General features: G+C 56.7%; 1 protein-coding gene across 1 annotated transcript; it reads right to left on the reverse strand.

Annotated features, from left to right (window-relative positions):
• Positions 1–14,070: 14,070 nt before the first annotated feature.
• MSX1 (msh homeobox 1) lies at positions 14,071–17,348 on the reverse strand. The gene is made up of 2 exons (XM_015826796.2): positions 16,940–17,348; positions 14,071–14,504 (listed from the first exon to the last, which is right to left on the reverse strand). The coding sequence occupies exons 1-2, from the start codon at positions 17,346–17,348 to the stop codon at positions 14,071–14,073; spliced, it is 843 nt and encodes a 280-aa protein (XP_015682282.2).
• Between the last annotated feature and the right edge of the window lie 2,805 nt (positions 17,349–20,153).

The raw sequence follows: 20,153 nt of genomic DNA on the forward strand, positions 1-20,153 counted from the left end.
TAGACATGCATGGACCTAGGAAGTTTCATGCAACAGTCTCGAGGAAAGAGGAGCGTATTTCCTTGGGATCCTCCATGTGTAACCTACGTCTGTGAGCAACTGGCATCCAGGCTTCCACCCACTGAGCAACTGGAGCCACACATTTATCTTTCCCCCATTCAGGGACTCCCCTTTTGCAAGGCGGGGGGCACAGAGGATCCCTTCTGTTGTCCAGCCATCAATTTCCACGAAATCGGTATGTGGTTCAAAAGAATATGGACGTCCAAAAATATTAAATCATACCTTAGAGTTAGATTAATACATTTAATTACCTTTCCCCAGAGCATAATAACTTTATGATATGTTTTAATGAATCTCCAACAAAATGGTGTTTTAATTGCATCTTCAAAAAAAATGGTGAGTCACCCATTTATTTTCTATTCAAACACAATGAGTTCAATGAGTTTGAAATATTATTTTTGGTTGAATAAATCCTAATCTAAGATCTACTGACATTTTTGACACTGAGGCAAAACAGTTTCCCGTTGTTTAGACAAAAGAGGAACCCTCAACTTCTTATTATTCCATTCATTCTTTAAAATTTGCCTATTAAATTGATTTATTGATAACAGATAGGATCGTGGGCTTTTTCCTCTCATAAAATTTAATGATGCATTATAATAATCCAGGTGTTTTTGAAGCTGAAAATGCTGCTGCTCCGAATTACAATGTCAGTGGCTGCTGCAGTTGTGAAAACTGCAGCTGAGGAGCAATGAAAAGATTTTAAAAGAGAGCAATCAGGATCAGGCCAGCATTTCCAGCTCAGGGGAATTTTTGTGCCTGCTAAGTACTTTTTTGGTCTGCAGATTTCTCCCAACTCCTCTTACACAAGGATGGTCTTACACAAGGATGCCTCCCTCCCTCCCTCCCTCCCTCTGTCTCTTTGCCTCTTTCCCTCTTTTCTCTCTTTCCATCTCTTTCTCTCTCCCCCTCCCCACATGAGAGGACAATGATGAGAGATGGCTGCAGCAGGTGTGTTAAGGTAGAATCTTACTAATTTATTGAACAAACATTTATATTTCCACTTTTCACTGTATCATTCAAGGGGAGCAATTACGATTCTTACTCGGGGATGGTTTTATTTTAACATCTACACTACCAGCTCAGTATTCCAGTCTGGCAGGGTGTTTTTACACTTTTTTTAAACTCTTGTCTCACCCACAGAGAGAGTTCCCCTCTTGGTATGCTGTTTCCTCCTGATTTGCATAGCAGTTCAAAGGAATTGCTAGAGATGGGGGGTCAAAGGGGCCGTGGCATCCCTCCCCCCCCCATCCCTCCCACGCACCGTGGGGGCCACTTCAAAGTTGGGCGGGGGAGGAGAGAAGCCCAATTTGCTTGCAGTGCAACACCTGGCAGTTCCCTCCACCAGCCCCCCCCCAAAGAAAAGCCCTTGGTCTCTTCCTGCAAAAGGAACAGACAGTCCCGGGGTGGGGGGGGCAGCAAGGCCATGTTTTTGAAAGAAGCCTCTGTCCCCAGGAAGGGCTGCCACCCCGCTGCCAAGGCGTGGCAGGGGCAGAGAGGGGAAAGTCTTTGCCCTCTTTGGGGACACTCTTTCCCCCCAGCCTGGGGGGGGGCTGGATGGGCCCAGCAGCTGCAGCAGCTCTCTGATGCCCCCTGCTGGCCGGGGGTCATGAAGCGGAAGTCTCCCCCCCCCATGGGAGGAGCCTCTTTCTGGCCCATCCCCAGGGAGCTGCTGCCAGCCCCCCCCCCCCCCCGAGGAAAAAGGATGAAGTGAACAAGAGGAAGAATAATATTAGGAAACTGCCTAGTTTTAAATCCCCTCCCATTGTGCCCAACTGATGATTACACTGACACGCTGATAAACCTTGAAACGGTTTCTAATTACTTTCTTCACCTCGGTTATTTCCCTCTTAAAAATCCTATTCCGGAGTTTCCCTCGTTTTTTTGTTTTACGACACATGAAATGCATGGGGGGGGGAGGGAAGGAGGGAGGGAGGACACTCCCGCTCAAATTTGGGCCAAGCCTCTGCTCGGAATCTCTGCTCAGGCTTTGTCACGGCTGCGATTGGGTTTTCCAGTGCAATCCTGGGAATTATAAATCAAAGATCCTGCCTGGTGGATCTATGGACGTTTCAGCCTGTGAAGGTCCCTCTTCCCACAGGGAGGCAAATTTTTCTCCTGCAGCTCTCGGCATGGATCTTATTATGGAAATTTGCATTGGTTCATTTCTGCCTAGTGGAATTGTTCTGGAACATTTCCTAGTAGAGGGAAACCCCCAAGATTTCAATTCAAAGTTATTTTTTTTCCAACTTTTTAAATAAATTGTGCCTTCTCCTTCAGTACTTACAAGTAATTTTTACAAGACCAGCCCCTATGATTAAATCTTCCTTCGGTGTTGCAACATTTCTAGTATTTCTTGTTACATGATTTTTTTTCTTAAATTGTAGCATGGGGAAATTTTACTGATTTTTTTCCTATGTTCTCCCCAGTGTTACATTGTAATTATTTCTTTAAAATGTTACATCCACTTTATCGTGATATGTTTCCTTGTTGTAACTCTGTGTTGATAAATACGTCTTACTGAATTATTTTGGTCCAGTGGAAGTGTTCCCAGGCCCCGTTTTATCTTAAAAACACTCTTCCTTTCTTCAGTTTGCTTAATCCATCAGCCATGGTGGATTTGGGCCTTCACCAGATCAATCTCTTTGCCCCTTCAATCGCTTTCTGGTGCCTGGGTGCTCCAGGTCCACATAATACACAGAATTACACTTTTCTTGCAATAATTTTTTTCTATGACAAAAAGCATTTCAGGGCAATCTCAAAAGCAGCCCCACTAAAGGAAATTGCTGCACTTATTACAGGTTGGGTTTTTTTTTATGGTAGTCCCTGTTTTTGTCCACCTCTGCCTCATAATACATCCTTTTAAGTTTTGGCTTCTTTTCTATCTGCATTAATATCTGTGAAGTCCATTAGCCAGGCTGACCTCTTCTAATGCTGGCACTCTGTTGTTCAGGAATTTTATCTTCATTCCAAATGAACAATTTGCATGGTGAAATAATTCACATTTTGGAAAAGCAAATCTACCTCTATCTTTTGAATTGTGTCATTTTTAATTTATTTATTTTTTACTTTCAGGTTTTTTTTTTCCTTTTCCAAATAAATGCATTACCTATTCTTTGTCAGTCTTGCGATTTTAATTCTGGGATTGAAATTGGCACTTTTTGATGTCTGGGTTTGTGTTGTGTCTGTGTGTTTGTGTGCGTGTCTTAGGTAATGTATTCATTTTAAGGGTCACGAAAAACCACCCACTTTTCCAGTGCCCGCAGGTCTCACCGACACCGCCAGCTCCATGGCCACGGCTGTGCCACAGGGTGGCTGCCAAACGGCTGCTGGGGGGGGGAGCCGTCATCGTGGCTCAGCTCCCTCTTTGACCCATAACTCTGAGCCAGGGGCTCTGGGTGGAACCGGCCCCAGTAGCAGCAGCCGCGCCCCGCCCCCATTGGAGGCCCAGGGCTCGGGAGGGGGCAGAGGGCCTGCAAGCGGCATCCGGTCCATCCAGATTTGTTTGAGGGCTTCCCAAGGAAACTTCTCAAACGGCCCCGAGATGCTGCTGGGCTTTGCTGGGCTTGAACATATCCACACATTCAGAGATCTTTAGAAAGTTTCAGCATCCGCTTCAGACCAGATCCTGCTCAGAGCAGAGGGGCCAAACATTTGCCACCAGCTAGAGAAAGGCCCTCCCCATCAGACGGTTTGTGCTCAAAACAATGACGCACAAACACAGGTTTTTTACCCCACCTGTGCCGTCTCTCTGCCGAACACCTGTTTCCCTCAGCCCTCCCTGAGCCCTGCAGGCGTTTCCCCTCTAGTAGGGCTGCGTTGGTGTTATCCTTCTCATCTTCCTCATCTTTCCTACTACCTTCTCCTATTGGTATCTACGATTGATCACTTGTTGTATCTTATGATTAATGGTTGCAGCTATGATGGATGGTCTGTGACCTATCACCTTGTTGCTTGCATGTACACTGAGAGCTTATGCACTGGAGACAAATTCCTCGTGTCCAATCACGCTTGGCCAAGTAAAGTTTGTTCTGTTCTATTTTTTATTCTGTTCTGTTCTGTCCTACTCTAAACAAGGATGGTCTTCTCGGTCCACACTGCACTCTTCTCTCCCTCTCCCATCAGAGAGGTGGGATCCACGATGGAGGGCCCCCTCTACATGAAAGCAGCTGTGCCAGGCCCCCTCCCCCAGCCAGAGTAAGGCTGAGACCCTCAAGGAGAGAGGGGCTGGGCTCCCCCCTCCCCACTTAAATTGCCTGCTGCTGCTGCTTCCCAGGGGGATCCCCGGGATCCAGGAGGAGGAAGAGGCAGCTCTCCCAGATCAGCCATCGATCCTCTATGATGTCAAGATGGAAACACCTGAGCTGTCTATCCCTGGTGCTGGATTCTGAGTTTCTCTTTTCCTGTTGCTGGTGGGAAAAATCAAACACACACCTTGCCTAAATAAAGTTCTTTTTATGAATGTCCATACTAGTGCCTTTCACACTTCACAGCCACAGGGGAATTGCAAACCGGGAGGAGGGAATTACCTTGAGAGTCCATGAGAAACGTTCCAGTTTCCTCTTAATGCAGGTTTTCATGTTTTACACAGCCCCTGTTGAGTTCTGTGTAAAAATTCATGGGTCGGGCCTGGAAGCAGCCCACGCAGGGTGGGGAGCCGGGCGCAGTTGGGCCTGCCTGGCTCTGAAATGGCGGCCCAGGAGTGCCGACTTCAGGCTCTGCTGTGAGGGTGGGTCCGCTCTTCAAGGGAGGCAGCTGAGAGGCAGATCTGGCGGAGGGACGAAAGGGGCATTTTCAGAGCCCGGGAAGACCGGGCACCCTCAGCAGAGGCAGGAAATTTACTCAAATTTCACCTCTTGGGAGAGTGATTAATAAAATACAGAACGGGAGAGATTTCTTCAAAAACATGTGGAAGCTATTTATGGATTATGCTGATGGGCCTGGCATTAATGTATGAAAATATGCAATACTGCTGCATTTGTTGGAAAGATTGCCACATAATGAAGGTTTTATCGGTAAATTATGCATTCCTCCTCAAGTTGTATGTTCAAAGAAGAGCAGGAGAGGAGGAAGGAGGGATGGCTTTGTTGGGAGGGGACGGAGAGGGGTTTGGCAGGCTCTCTCCTGCCTTGAAAGAGAGGCCCTCTCCTTCGCAGCGGCCGCCCAAGGCCTGCTCTGCCACTGGGGAGAGGCAGTCGCCGCCGGGCTTGGTCCCTCATCCTGACAAGCGCTGAGCGCCTCCACCTGGGGATCGCAGGGAGGGCCAGCACAAGAAAAGAGGAGGCCCACCTGGGCCAGAAAGGGGGTCCCTGGCCCAGCCCTGACTTGGTCAGAGCACAGGGGTATTCTGGGAAGGCTCCCCAGTCTACCCATCCAAAAGCCGGTAAGGGAAAAGAGAAGGAACCATGATTTACTTTGATGTCACACAAAGTCTCCATCCTGGAGGAAAGGTCAGGTGGGTGAGGCTCTCCTAGATCCCAAGGGATCTGCTTCAGCCTAACAAATGTGGTGTCGTGGTTGATCTATTTTTGAAAACATAACATGCCGTCTTATCTGGATGCTCTCTCAGTTCTAAAGAAGGCAATAAACAGATATTAGAATTACGCCGGATAATACTTTTGGCTGCTGTTATTTCAGTAGAATGCAATTTGAGTGGTATTACCTAGTGGTTGGATATCCTCAGACAGCATCCCTCTCATATTACAGTTTTACAAACAGTATCCAAATCCAGAATGTAAAAATAAACCATAAAAATGTGTAATTGCAACATTTTGTAAACATCTACTTTTCATTAATACATCTATTAGTTGCCATTTTTTTGTGTGCTTTTCCTGATAATGAGAGGTTTCAGGTAGGATTATATGCCTTATGTTGGTCTTCATAATTAACCAGCTAATAAAGCCAAACATTTAAATTCTATTTCAGCAAGTAGATCCATAACTTATCAGAGCATTCAGCAAAATCAAATCAGGAGATCTTTCCCACTATTTAGCTCTTCTCAATTTTGCTAGCCGGCTATCAACTTTCAGTCCCCCAAATAGCTTAATCCTCGGATCCGCAACGGTTATGCAACCATATATATTTTTTCCATTCTGCTTTCCCTGCTTCTGAAAAATGGGTTCCTTTTCTAATTGTGCCGAAGGAGACATATTTATGCTAGACGATGTTCCAGTTGCTGAATCACTTATTCCGCTATTCCTCTAATCTGTGAAATTCTGCTGGGCTTTGCACATTATTTCTACCATAATGGCAAAGAAAGAATTCTCAGTAAGGAAAGAAGAACGATAATCAGTCACAGATCGCCGTAACTCACAGGTGCATCTTCTGGATGTAGCCCAACCAGGTACCCAAAGCGTTGCTGATGTACTGGAAAGCTCTTTTTTTTAGTTTGTGGGTGACCAGTTCAGGCAGATGCTTCCTCAGATGGAGTGGGACAGGGAAGTGGCCTATGGCACTTCTAGCTGGTTTGGGCTGTTGACCAGGAGGCCTGGAGGGGCCCTTTGGATTCCAGGGCAGAGGGTAGGGCTTGGGTGGTGGACACCCAAGTTAGCCCTGCGTAGGGCCCTCACGAGAACACCTAAACTGCGGCAGCTTTCCGAAAGACCAGACCAGCTGACCAGTGTCCAAACTTCTCTTGCTGGATGAGTGGACAATCGCTTTTCCTTTGTCATATTCAGGCCTGGGGGGTGAGTACACTGGCTATTTTGTCGGCTGCCTTTGACGGGAGAGAGATGGAGGGAATGCTGCTATTGGGGGGCTTGGGACCCACTGAGAGGTGGAAATGATCATGGTCTTGGAGGGGACAGTGGGGCAACTGGAGAGAGGGAGTCCCTCGCTCGGTAGCCCTGTTCTCACCTTCCAGGCTCAGGGCCAGGGTGTCTGGTTGGCTTTTGGGCCGTGTTTTCTTCAAGGCGGGAAGGAAGGAGTTAATCTCTTTGGCTCCCCTCCCCGTCCTCCCCCCTGGCAGTCCACCCCAGTCCCACTATGAAGGGGCGCCATTATTCCTTGCCACCCGCCTCCCTTGCTGAGAGGGCCCTTCTGCTTGCAATTTGTTACAGAAATCCCTGCCAAATGCCCCCAACACAGACTTCACTATGTTTTCTCTCAGAAGTAGTTTGTGGACATTTTTTTTTTTGCTTTATAAATTCAGAATTTGAAGGAACATGGTTTGGAAGTCTCTTGCTTGACATTTGTTTCAGTTTGGTGCACTTTTTAATAGCAATTTCAATTTCCTGTAAATTCTGTTCTGGTGAAAGGGATTTCTTTTTTACATTGCGTACGAAGAACCGTGTAATAATACATGGTGCAGACTACACATATGTCCAGCATCCTTAATTCTCATGAGCAGGGACTGGCTACAGCTGCATGTGCCGGGCCTGCCCCTCGCTGGGCACAGCAAAACTTTAAGCCTCTCAGCTCTCTGGGTTCCCTAGAAGATAGGAGAATCGGTCAGCTGTTGCTCCCACATTTTCCATGTTTTTAAGGTCTCTTCTAGATATGGATTTGTAAGCTACAGGAAGGCTCAAGAACCAGGGACGAATCACATTTTCCTATGAGATGGAGGATGCTGGACCAGCTCAGTTTGTTTCCACTGAGTGTTGTTTGAATTTCACTAACCTGAGTCACCTCCTCACCTAAAGGGCAATTGCTCCAGCTATTTGTTAAAGGCTGGCTAACTTGCCAGGGAAAAAAGAGGCCGGGACAGGGAGGTGTGGACCGCTCTTTTGTGACCAGCGGTTGTGGATCTCTGGTAACAAATGATTCCAGCAGACCCCTCCTCTGACCCACCTCCCTCTTCACTGGTCTAGTTGGAGGACTCTGGGGGTTGAGCCTCTTTAAGGATTCTTCCACTGGGTGCAGACTGGGTGCAGACCAGGAGCTTTTGAAGCAAAAGAAAAGAAAAAAACGCACAGAAGACACCGGTGTGCACATTTACACACAATGCACACACAGAGAGGCCCAGAGAATTATTTGTAAATCCATTATTAAAAGCCAGACTCTTTTTATATGAAGACTTTGAACCTTGTGGGGGTTTTTTTTCCTTCTAAGGTCCCCTGCTACTATTGCACTAATAAGGCCAAGAACAAGTGAGGAGAGTTCCCCGTCTTCACTCACTGGAAAAAAATAATCCACGTCCAGAGCCTGAAAGCTCTAATGCAGGGAAATAGAACAGATGTAACATTTTATACAAATTCAATTTCTAATTCTAAATATTATAAAAATATAAACTGGAATGACATGTTGAGTCATTCTGGCAACTGAACCACTTGAAGCAGAGCAGATCATTTGATCTCTTCTCAGACAGCCCGGGCTCGGCTCGGTCTCTCCGCTCTCAAGGCTGGGACTGTTTGGGGTATTTCGGAGCCAGGCAACCTTTCAAACCCACGCCCCGTTTCTCCTCCTTTTTCAGGGGTAACTCTAGGTTCCGGGTGGGACATTTCCACCTAAAATTCAGGAAAGCTTCTGAAGTCCTTAACCAGTTCCTGAGACTAGGCACAGAGTAAAGGAAGATAAACAAATTAAGTTTGGCTGACTTTGGATTACAGAGAAGCTCTCTGGCAGCTAGACGGAATGCAGATCACCATTTTGGGGGAAAAGGCAGGATCCAAACTGGGTCAGCCATGGCCGAGAAACACCCGGCCCCTCAGCCCGCTCTGGGGTAGCGGCCCAGCGCCCGCGCCCTTTGCCACCCGGGATCCCCCCCTTTCCTGGACAGGCGGAGGGGGCGCTGATCAGCCCATCGGGGGTCTCCTCCAAAAGCGGACACCCCTCCCTCCCCCCTCCCCCCGCCGTGTCCGCCTTGCTGAGCGGCTCTTTTGGAATCTAAGCCAGCTCCGAGACCGAGTCGTTGCCCTTCTCTGAATCCAGCCACGGAAGGAGCTCCGTTCGCAGAGAGGCAGAGCCGGCCCCGAAGGGGAAGGGAGAGCCGAGCTATAGGGGCAGCTGAGGACCCTGAGATATTTGGGTGTCCGTCTTGGCAGCCCTTGTGGGTGTCCCCCCCCCCGCCGTGGCCACGGAAACCACGCAGGCCTCCTGCACGGGTTCACGGGGTGCAGCGTAGCTTGAGAAAGATGCGGAAGACCCAGCCAGCCAGCCCGCCAGCCAGCCAGGAGACCACAAGGGCCTCGTTTCAAAGGAAGCAGAAAAGCCATTTATTTCCTCAGAAAAGCAGCTGGAAGAAGATTGCCCAATGGTGTGGAAAGAGCCCTAGGTATAAATCACCAAGCAAAGCCCAGGCTTGAGGCCTCCTGGCACCCCCCCCCCCCCCGATAAGGCCAGGGGGGGGGGAGAGGACTCTCGCCTTCCTGGGTCTCCTCGACTTTTCTCTCCCCAAGGAGGAAGCGAAACCCGCCGTCCAAAGGAGCCTCTGTTCTTCATTTGCATGCAGCAACCCCCAAAAAGGGGGGGAGAGCTTGGATCTGGCCTCCTTGATGTCCCCCAGGTAGCCAATTTACGAAGATCAGGACAGGAAGAGGGAGCAGCAGAGGGAAAATCCCTGCCCCAGAACCTTCAAGGGGGTGGGATGTGCATGCCTGCATTTTAAAAGAAGAACACCCCCACCCCCACCCCCAGCCCCAGTTGGGGACTCCAAGCTGAAGTTTCTTTTTTCCTCTCAGGGGCTCTCTGGGAAGCTGGCTTCCCGATCCTGTTTTTGCCCGATTGCCCCATTTTCCCTCTTCCCTCTTCCCTTCCCCCTTCCCTTTCCTTCTTCCGCCTTCCCTTCCGCAGTCTCTCTCTTTCAGTTTCCCTCTCTCGGCTGGTCTCTTCGGCAGCTCAGACCCGGAGAACTGCGGCCTTCCCCTCTTCCCTCGCTCTTCGCTCATCTCTGCCTACGATTTAAATGAAACCGCGTCCCAGTTTAATTTAATCTCTCTCGCTCGGCGGCCCGAGGCCAGTCCGCTTCCCCTTGAAATGCAGCCTCGTCCCGTCAGAGCCTCCCACGCGGCCCCCGGTGGTGCTGGAGGGAAGCTCAGCTGACCCTCTTCCTCCTCCTCCTCCTCCTCCTCCTCCTCCTCCGAGCCCCCGGAGCCGGTCCTGCCGAGCCCTCTCTGGAAGCCCCCCTCGCTCCCTCCTTCCGCCCCGGCTTCCAGGCCAAGGCGATTCCGCTGCTGCAGCAGAGGCGGCGGTTCCTGCAGGGGCAACGGGGGCGGTGAGAGGCCGCTTTCCCTTGAACCCAAGGGGAGTGAAGGGAGACGGTCCGGAAGGGACTGCGGCGCCTCCGCACCCGCCTGCTCACCGCCGGGAGAACAGCCGGGCAGCCCCGCAGAGGGACCGAGGAGGTCTTGTGCTGAGGGCGGCAGCCGACTAGGGGTTAAAATACAACGTGTTCATCTGTCACATTTGTCAAATAGATAATCCATGACCACACCCACCTGACTCTCAAAGTGACTGTTCCCCAAATAGAGAGCAAAAAGATTGGGAGGGAAGGAAGGAAGGAAGGAAGGAAGGAAGGAAGGAAGGAAGGAAGGAAGGAAGGAAGGAAGGAAGGGAGCCTTGAGAATCTCAGATAGTCTCAGAGCTGCAGATGTTCTCAACACATATTAAATCTCTTCAGGGAGAATTAAAACGTCAGAGCAGCAATTTAATGTCCACATCAGGGAAACTGGTTGGATGCACCATCATAAAGAACAAGTGAAATTGTGACACCCCTGAACATAAAAATGCACAAAGGTCTGTGCAAAGGCCAGACTGAAACCTGGGAACCAAGTGAGGCCAGGTCTGGCAGCCACACTGCACAGGCCACAGGGCCCGGGGCCTCGTTTCTGAGAGGGCTGGTGATTCTAGCAGGCATTCAGAGGGCTGCAATGCCGTTTTTCTCTACCTACTGATACCTCTCCAGGCTGCCTAACATGTGGAGAGGAGGGGCTTGGTGGTTTCCAGCTGAAGTATATGGTCTTCTAAGTGTCTGTGGAGATTCTCAGCCATCCAGGTCATTTTTTTCCAGGTGCTTTTTCACGAGGCAACTGGACTTTCTTAGAGTTTTTCCTTTGAAGACTTTTCGCTTCTCATCCCAGAAGCTTCTTCAGCTCTGACTGGATGGTGGGAAATGGAAGGATTTATACTCCTTGCAGACAGCTGGTCATTTGCCTCCAGGGCCTTCAACAACTCACTAAAAGAATGCAAAAGACCAGCTGACTGCCAGGAGTATATATCCAACCATCTTGGATGAGAAGGAAAACGGTCTTCAAAGAAAAACCAAGAAAATCCACTTGCCTTGTGAAAAAAAGCACCTTTGGGATTCTCTTTTGAGGCATAAAATCTTGGCAAATAAGGATTGTAGGAAAAGGAGTGGCAGAACCTGGGTTGGAGTTAAAAGAGGGATCAGCCTTGAATCCCTATGTAGTCACAAGTTAAGTCCAACCCCCCCCCCCTTGCACCTTGAATTCCGTGGACCCTTATCTAACTCCTAGCTGGTGCTAACCATTAGCTGACAAGATTCCTGTGCAAAAGCTTTTTAGCAATAAATCAGTTTAATTGGCTCTTAATGTGGACCTGGTCTTTTCTCCCTGACATTAATCAATGAAACAAACTACAGTGGAAATAACTGAGCTTGGATTAAACAGCAGAGTGTCTGTGGGTGGGCACATCAAAAAAAATGTCAAGATGGCAGCCAGGGCCACAGGATTCAAGCTCAGCCCTAAAGTGAATAAAATGAAATTGCCACCTTGACTTTTCTCATGGACAAACTGGGTGGGTCCCTTGGTGCTTCTATCTCCTGGGACCTGGGTAGCGCCAGGGCGGGTGTGTGTGTGTGTGTCTAGTCAAGGGCCTTGTGTGTGTGTGTCCACAGCAGGATTATTCAGAGGTCTCCAACAACCGTCCTCCAGAGGGAGGTGCAGGCAGGAACCGACCAGACCGGGTCCCAGGCTGGGTGCCGGGTGGGCGATGCCTCGCCCGAAGGGTTGAGCAGGGAGGGGCTGGGCTCGTGCAGAAACGCTTTGGAAGCGCGGTGGCTCCCTCGGAGCCGGCTTGACAACAGCGGGAGAGGCCTGAGCGCCGGCGGCATGAACAGAAGCGCCCTTCCCAAATCGCTCCGCGTTATCCTGCTTCCTTCCGACCCCAACCTGAGCGCCAAGGCCGAGTCTCGGCTCTGCCCTTGAAGGAGGACCCGGAGAGCGCGGGTAACAACGAGGAGGACCCGGGACTGAAAGAGGGTCTCCGAAGAGGGCGAGGACCAGGTGACTGATCGGTGGTCGAGCTCTTCGGAGCCGGCAGAGAATCTCCCGCAGGAGGAGGTCGCGGCTCTCTCTCTTGCTCCGGACTGCAAGGATTTAAGCTCCAAATCTGGCCTTCTGGACGGAGCGGCCGGTATATCTATACAGTATATCTATATACCAAAGTTGTAGCGTTTCAAAAAGCAGAAAAGTTGGATTTTGAACATTTCAGCGGCAGATCTGCACCCGCTGCTTCCAGAAAGGCCGAGGACCGGCAGCTCCACTTCTCGGTTGACGCAGCAGGAGGCCCGGCCTCTCTTCAAGCTCAGCGCCGGTGGCGGGCCCGGATCCGCCACCGGAAAGACTCTCGGGAGGCGCTTCCACGGCGCAGCCGAAGGAACAACTAGTGGCGGCGTCGACCGCAAAGTCGGCCCTCCACCGCGACCTGTCTGTCCGGCGGCCGCTCCTGCTTTCCGGCTCTCGACGTCGCTCCCGGGAAGCCTCCGCAGCCGTGGACGGGCCGGCGGGGAGAGAAAGGGAGGGGCAGCGCCTCCCCACGGCGGAGGCTCCCCGGCGAATCCCGGCACCGGTCTCCCACGCCGGCCGTGGGTCAAGCAGGCGACGCTTCCCCGGGCGCTACAACGGCACCCATCCGCCCCGCCGAGCCTTCGCCCCCTGCCCCCGGAGGAATCGCGGCGGCGGCGCCCCCGGAGAAGCCGAGCCCGAGGCTGCGGCCGACTCTTCCTTCTCCAGGCGGGGCCAGAGTCGCCCGTCGCCCTCCTCTCCGCCAGTCGCGCGCTCGAAGGGCTGCACGCCTCGGCCGAGCCGGAGCGCCGCAGAGGCCGGTTGGGCGCGAGAGAAGGAGGCGGAAAGAGCCGGCAGCCCTGCGCTGGCCTTCCCGGGTCTTCCCATCCCGGCTTTTCTCCCCTCCCCGCTTACAGCCTTTCCCCCGCAGGGGCCAAAGCGGCTCTACCTGGGCCAGGTGGGCCGCTCGGCAGCCAGAAGCCCCGCCGGTCGCCGGGCGACAATAGCCGGGAGACCGTTCCTTTTAGGCCCACTGAGGGGTTCGTTCCCTCGACACCTCGCTCAAAATGGAAGCCCCGTCCGTTGCCTTTAGCGGAGGCTCCCCTGGAAGTGAAACATTCACCTGGGAGGAGGGGGCCTTTTTGAATTTGCTTCCAAGTAAACTGGCACCCGAAACGATGAATTTTTGCTTAATTGGGGGTACAGTATACATTCTGCAAGGCAGAGCGGGGCTTCGTGCACCTCTAATTCGCAAAGGGCCGCCTGGTTTTGATCAACGCCGCCAGATCCGAGGGAAAGCGGAGGAAGGGAGAAGGACGCTGCGGAAGCCGCTTTCCGACGGAGCTGCGAATCCTTCCCCCCCCCCCCCGCACAGAAAGGCTCGGAGGCGTCCCGCAGAGGAAATTCGGCGCGTGTGGATCCGCTCGCGCGTGAACGAAAGGTCCCTCTCGGCGGGGGTGACGCAGCCCCGGGCCGGGCGGCTGAAGCGGCCGGGGGAAGCGGGCCGGGTCTTCGCCCAGAGCGCAAGGCAGGCCGGCAGCCGAGCCGCCGCGGAGCAGAGAGGGACGCGCCGATCTCGCGGGCCGGCGGGGAGGAAGGCGGCGCCCAACCCAACCCGCTCACCCCGCGGTCGTTTAAAATTAATTTATTTATCAAATATAGCTATTAATATAAACGATAATAACTTTTTCGACTGTACAGTATGGTACACGGGGCGCCGCGCTCCTCCCTCGCGGGGAGGCCGCCGAGAGCCGCGGCGCCTCCGACGGGCAGTCCGTCCAGGGCGGCCCCGCCGGGGCAGCGGAGGGTCCGGGCCGCTCCCGCGCTCGGCCTAGGCCAGGTGGTACATGCTGTAGCCGACGTGCGCCGCCGCGTAGAGCCCGACGGGCGTCACGGGCATGGCGGCGCGCTGGAAGGGGCCTCCGGAGGCGTAGAGGGAGGCGCCGGCCACGGCCGGGCTGCCCAGCGGGAAGGAGAGGCCGAAGGCGGCGGGCGGCAGGAGCGGCTTGGCGGCCATCTTCAGCTTCTCCAGCTCGGCCTCCTGCAGCCGCTTGGCCTTGGCGCGCCGGTTCTGGAACCAGATCTTCACCTGCGTCTCGGTGAGGCTGAGCGAGCTGGAGAACTCGGCGCGCTCGGCGATGGAGAGGTACTGCTTCTGGCGGAACTTGCGCTCCAGCGCCAGGAGTTGCGCCGTGGTGAAGGGCGTGCGGGGCTTGCGGTTGGTCTTGTGCTTGCGGAGCGTGCAGGCCGGCGGGCTGGAGCGCCCTGCGAGGGAGGGAGGGAGGGAGGGAGAAAAGGGGAGAGAAAGAGCGGTCCTTTAGAAGGGAGTCTGTCCCGTCCCGTCCCGTCCCAAGGCCCATTGCCTCCTCCGCTCCCCCCTCCCGCGCCCCAGCCCGTCTCTACCGCTCGGACCAGCGGACAGCCCTCCCCTCCCCCGCCCGCCAGGCTCGGGTCCGTTTTGGTTCATCTGCAAAGTGCGCCTGGGTCGGAAAGGCTCCGAGGGCCGCCGAATGTCCCGGGACCTCCGCTTGCAGCTTCCATCCCTCCTTCTGCAGCCTTTGGCCTGGCTCAGGATCCAAGTGAAATTGCCCAGAGATGGGAGGCCAGAGTCTTCTATCCCGGGATGGAGGCCGGGAGCTTCTGGGCCAGTAGGTGAGGGTCTGAGGTCTGGGGCGTTCGTTAAAAGGAGGGAGGGCTCCTTTTTCCCCTCCGGAAATTCCCAGAGAGAAAAAGATAGAGGAAGGGGCCTGCTTCAGCTCTCTCCCCCCCCCAGCAGTAGGAGGGCTTTTTGCCTCATTCCTAGATGAAGAAAGTCACAGGACCCCCCCACCCCCCCAGGCCCCAGACTCTTGGAAAGGAAGTCCAGGCTAAACAGGGCAGGGTTTGCTTTCCTCTCCGCCATCGGTCAGAGAAGGGGGGGGGGGTACCCCAAGAGTGTTGGGGCTGAAAGTGCCCGGCCTCAGCATCTAAAGCCCTGGTGCTCTCGTGTGGGGAGGAAGGTGGGAGGTGGGAGGAGACCTGGAAAGAGAGCCCCTCTCCCGCCTTCCCCACATCTCCTGGGGGGGGGAAGGAAATGCAGCTTGCCCCCCCCCATTGCAGAGATGAAGGGCTGGTGGTGCCCCTCCCTCCCTCCTGCTCAAACACTTTGGGGGGGGTGCCCAGGAGGGGGTCTTGGAGATTTCCCCTCCAGAAACTGTGCCTTGAAGGCAGATGGGATCTTTCTTAACCATCTTCCTTCTGATTCCAAGGAATGCTGTGAATAAGGGACAAATGAATCAGATTCATTCTGGATCTTCCCACTGAGCCAGGGAGAGGCCCACTCCGCTGACATGGAGAGGGAGAAGAGGGCTGGCATGCCCTTGTGCCCTTTGCACACTCCCTGTGAAAGTGAGCCATCTGAGCCTAAGGGAGCAGAAAAGCATTTTTTTCAAAAAAAGCCCCAACGATGTTTTTCATAAAACCTTGGCTGGAAAGGGGGCTGTCAAGCTCCTTCTGGGTAAGGCAGCCCTGTCCTTCCAGGAGGAGCCGATTCTGCTTAATGCCCCCTATTCTGTTTTGTTTTGACGCCCCCCCTCCCTATTTTGGGCCACAAGGATAATACTGATAATACTCTTGTTTCTATTCTACTGCTTGTGTTTTCCAACTGCTTGTTCTCCACTGATGTATGCCAGGCTTCCTTCCCCGCCCTTTCATTCTATCCAGAGCAGGGCAGAAACTCACACCTGACTCAGGAGCAGAAAACACCTGGAAGGCTGCATGGAATGGTTCCCAGGACCCTTCAGGGCAGATCATTTGGACACCGCAGTTTTCACGCTAACTCCAAGGCACCGGCTGGCTGGGGATTCAGGGTGTGTAGACGCAACACAGGCAGGGGTTCACACACACCATATCAGCAGCCAGACCCAGGAGGAGGCAAGAGGTGGTGGCTGGGCTTCCCCCGGCAGCACCCCTGACTGGGGGTCTCAAGGACCCACTTTCCCTGGGGAAAAGCAGCTCCAGCTCACGGCGGGGGGGGGGGCTAGAAGCGCTGCTGGGCTGGCATCCAAATGGGAAGGGGCTGGGCCGATTCCCGTGGGGCTGCACAGCTCTGAGGCAGGGGGGGGCATTCTCTCCAGCAGAACCTATCACGGGCCGGCCGCAATCTGGGAAGAGTCTTCGGGGTGGGTCTGGGGGGTCAAAGCAAGCACCTTGCCGAAGGGCGCTTGGGAGGAATTCCGGGCTGGGAAGAGGCAGGCAGGCAGGCGGCAAAGGTCGAGCCAAGCTTCGGGAAGCCGGAGGGTCCTCGAAGCCCGAGAGGAGGTCGGGCCTTGGGTCAGTCACCGGTTCTGGGGAGCGAGGCCTGGGAGGGCCGGCCTTGCAGCCGATGGCCAGGACCCCGGGCCTTCCCGCAGGGGAGCTCCCAGGGCAGCCCGCTTGGGCGGCTCTTCCTCGGCAGGCGAAACGACGAGCCGAGGCACCTGGAACCCGACTGGGAACCGCGCCGGGAAAGGTCCGCGCCGAGTCTCCCCGGGCGCGCGGAGAGCACCCTTCAGCCGAGCTGGAAGAGCGGGGAGCCCGCTAAAGGAGTCCCCTCCGTAGCCGCGGCGTCCGGGGGCTTCTGCCCAGCGGCTTCGGCCTTCGGCCTCTTCCCGGCGGCGGCGGCGGCGGCGGCGGGGCGAGGGGCGGGCAGGGGCGGCGGCGGCGGCGGCGGGGCCACTTACTTGGCGGCGACGGGGAGAAGCGGCGGGCGGGCCTCCAGGGCGGGCTTTCGGCCTTGACCGGCGCTTCCTCGGGAACTTTCACGAAGGCTCCGGCGCCGAACGGGCCGGGCAGGGCCGGCGGCGAGGCGGAAGCCCTCCTCGGCCGGGGACTGGGGGCTGCCGGCGGGCGAGCCGCGTGCCCTCCCTCGCGGGTCCCGCTCCCAGGCTTGCGGGGCTCGGCCATGAGCGCCTCCACGCTGAAGGGCAGCAGAGCCGGGCGGGGCTTCTCGCCCTCCTCTTCCTCCTCCTCCTCCTCCTCCTCCTCGGCCCGCATGGCGCCCGCGGGGGCCGCCTTGCTGCGGGGCTGGGCCGGCGGCTCCTCGGCTCGGGCTGCGCACTGCACCGAAGTCATGGCGGGCCCGGGGGCCATGCAGCAGCGGCGGCGGCGGCGGCGGCGCGGGGGGCGCNGCCAGGGCGACGGCGGGGCCGGGACCGCGCGCGGCTGCACTCCGGGACACTTTCCGCGGCGCGGCTAATAAAGCGAGGCGCCTGTCCCGCCGGCCAATCCGCGCGCCGAGGGGTGGGCTTCTGCCTTCCCATTGGACGCGGCGCGCGGCGAGGGTCCCGGGCGGGGCGGGCGGGCGGCGGGCCTTCGGCCGGGAAGAGGCGCCGGGGCCGAGAGGTCGGCTGGGGCGGGCGCGGCGCTTCGGAGGAGCCCTTGCGGGACGTTCCCCGCCTGCCGCTGCCCCGAAGGGTGGTTGCCGCCTCGCCGGACGGGACCTGCCGCCCCCGGTGGCTGTTGCTGCCCCGGAGGGAAGCGGCGGCGGCGGCGGCCGCTTCGCTTGGATTCCAGCGGAGGTGAATGGGGAGGAGCTGCGCGCATCGTCGCCCCGAATAAAGTCCCGATCCTTCCAAGCGTTTCCCGAGCAAAGGCCCCGCGGCGGGGTCCCGGGGTCCGGGGTCCCCTCCCAGGCAAGTCCGCTCGCTGAGTTGCCAAATGCCGCCGGTCCGCCCTGAGCGGTGGAGTCCGTCGGCGGCCCGGGACGCCACCCCGGCTTGCGGCAGCAGCGGAACGCCTCCGGGGCCAGCCCTCCTCCCCGCCCAGCGACCCTCCTTTGGGCCGGGCAACCCCGGCCCTCTCCCAAGGCGCCCTGCCGGGAAGCCGGTTCAAAAGCGCCTACATCTCGAGGGAGCCGGCGGGACCACGGAACTACTGGAGCCGAGCTTGTTCGGCCCCTTACCCCGGCGGGCGGGCCCGCCGTCTTGCAGGCGGCTGCTCGGGGAAGGGAACTGGTCCTCGCGGGGCCCCACCCCACCCCACCCGCTCTCCCCGGCGCCTCCAGGCGGGGTCCCCGGAAGGCCCCCAGCCGAAGCCTTCTAGCTGCCTGGCCGCCTGAGTCCGGCTCTGCCCCTCCAGCCCTCGAGTATGTGAGGACCTCCCCCCCGTCCTTCTCGGGAAGGGAGGAGAGGCGAGGCTTATCCGCGCTCCCTTTCGGAAACCGAAGGTCTGGCCGTGAACTTTGTCCCAAGATTTGTTGAGGCATTTCTGGCACCTTGGCCAGCAACCACCTCCAGCGTCCTCGGGAGTTTAGTAGCCGTCGGGGGGCGACCGCATCTGCATTACGTCGGGCAGAGAAAGCGCGATCCGTGCAGCCATTTTGCTGTTCTTTGATGTCGAGGGTCCAAAAAGGGATTTTGAAAACAGGTTTTGGCGGCAGACTCCCCTGGAAAAGGGGGCGAGGAGGGGCGGGGCCGCGCCAGGGCCAGAAGGTGCGCCTTGAGAAACACCCGCCCCCGCCGGCCTGCCCTCCCCGCCCCTCCCCGCCGGCCCGGGCAAGCGCCTGCTCGAGCCGCCGTCCGGCCTCCGAGAGCGCAGCGCGAGAGGACTCGGCCGCCGTGTCCCCCGTGGCCGCTCGCTGGGCCGCCTTTCCTCCGAGGAGCAACGCCGGCGAACGCCGCCAGTCCTTTCCGGGGAGCGGCCCAAGGCAAGGCCGACCTGGGCTGGCTGCGAGGGACGGCGCTCCCCGCCCGTTTCCCACGGAGGAATTTGGAATGCCGCCCTGGGTTCGACCCCGGCGCTCGGTCGCCCTCCCGGGCGGTGCGGACCCAACTTGGCCGCCCGCGAGATCTCCGCCTCTCCTCGGAGGATCAGGCCCGCTGCCCCTCTGCGGAGGGGGGCTCTTTGCGCGAGGTGGGGCCGGGACGCCTACGCAGCCCTCCCAGCCTCCGGATCCGCCAGCATCGCAACTAGCCAAAGACTTCGAAGGAGAGTCAGAAGACAACCCGCGCCCCCCCCCGCCGTGTTTCCAACGACCAGGTCTTCGCCCCCAGATCGGTGAAGGGGTGTGTGTGTGACTCTGCACATTTGGCCTTGCTACAGTAGCCCCGTGTGGGCTTGCAGCAGCCCGCGCCTCGACGACCTCCCGGCAAAGGGGCGCCTCTGGGGACTCTGGAACTCTCCGCTGCCGAATGAAGCGCCTGGACTTTTCAGATGACAGAATCGGCGTCGTTCCGAATCCAGGAGCCTCTACCTCGAAGGCTCCAGGTCACCAAGCGCTCCTCGGGCTCTCCGGGACGGGAGAGGGACGGTCGCTGGTGGGTCAGAGGCTAACGACCCTTCTCCCCCCCCCCAGGCCGGCTCAGCCTTGTGAGCGAAGAGAGCGGCCCTAGAGGCAACGCGGAGGGGCTGGGCCATCGCCGCCATCTCACCTGCCGCCCCGGGGTCTTCTGTAGCAGGAGGCCTCCCCTTCCGAGCCAGGCGTCCTCGGAGGTCCCGGGAGGCTTCCGTGCCTCCGCCCGCCCGCTCACCCACCCGTGGGTTCCCACCTGCGGCGCCTCCTGGCCGGGCCTCTCTTCCGGGCCGCTTCCCTGTGCGGGGCCGGGGCTGCTGGCCACCCGGAGGAGCAGAAAAGCGGCCTCCCACGGGCGACTCCTCAGACTTGGAGCGGCGGGAAGAGAAAACGCCGGAGGCGAAGCGGGCGCGGCTCCGGCGCAGCAGAAGGCTCCCTCTCTACTCGGGGCTCGTGGAGCGCCTTCAGCGACCCCGGCCGTCGTGGGGGCCACGATCCCCCTCCTGGCCGAGGATGTCCGGGAGGCTCTCAGAGGGGCGGGGGGGATCCTAAACCTCGGGGTCCGACCCTCGCTCGCTGTTCGACCACCTCTGCGCAGCGCCCGCCTTTCCTGCTTCCCCTCTGAGACGCCTGGAATTTGGACAGAGCGGGGAACCGGCAACCCT

Source organism: Protobothrops mucrosquamatus, unplaced genomic scaffold, assembly GCF_001527695.2.
Source record: "Protobothrops mucrosquamatus isolate PMUCROS unplaced genomic scaffold, P.Mucros_1.0 scaffold3305, whole genome shotgun sequence".
NCBI classification, from domain to species: Eukaryota; Metazoa; Chordata; class Lepidosauria; order Squamata; family Viperidae; genus Protobothrops; species Protobothrops mucrosquamatus.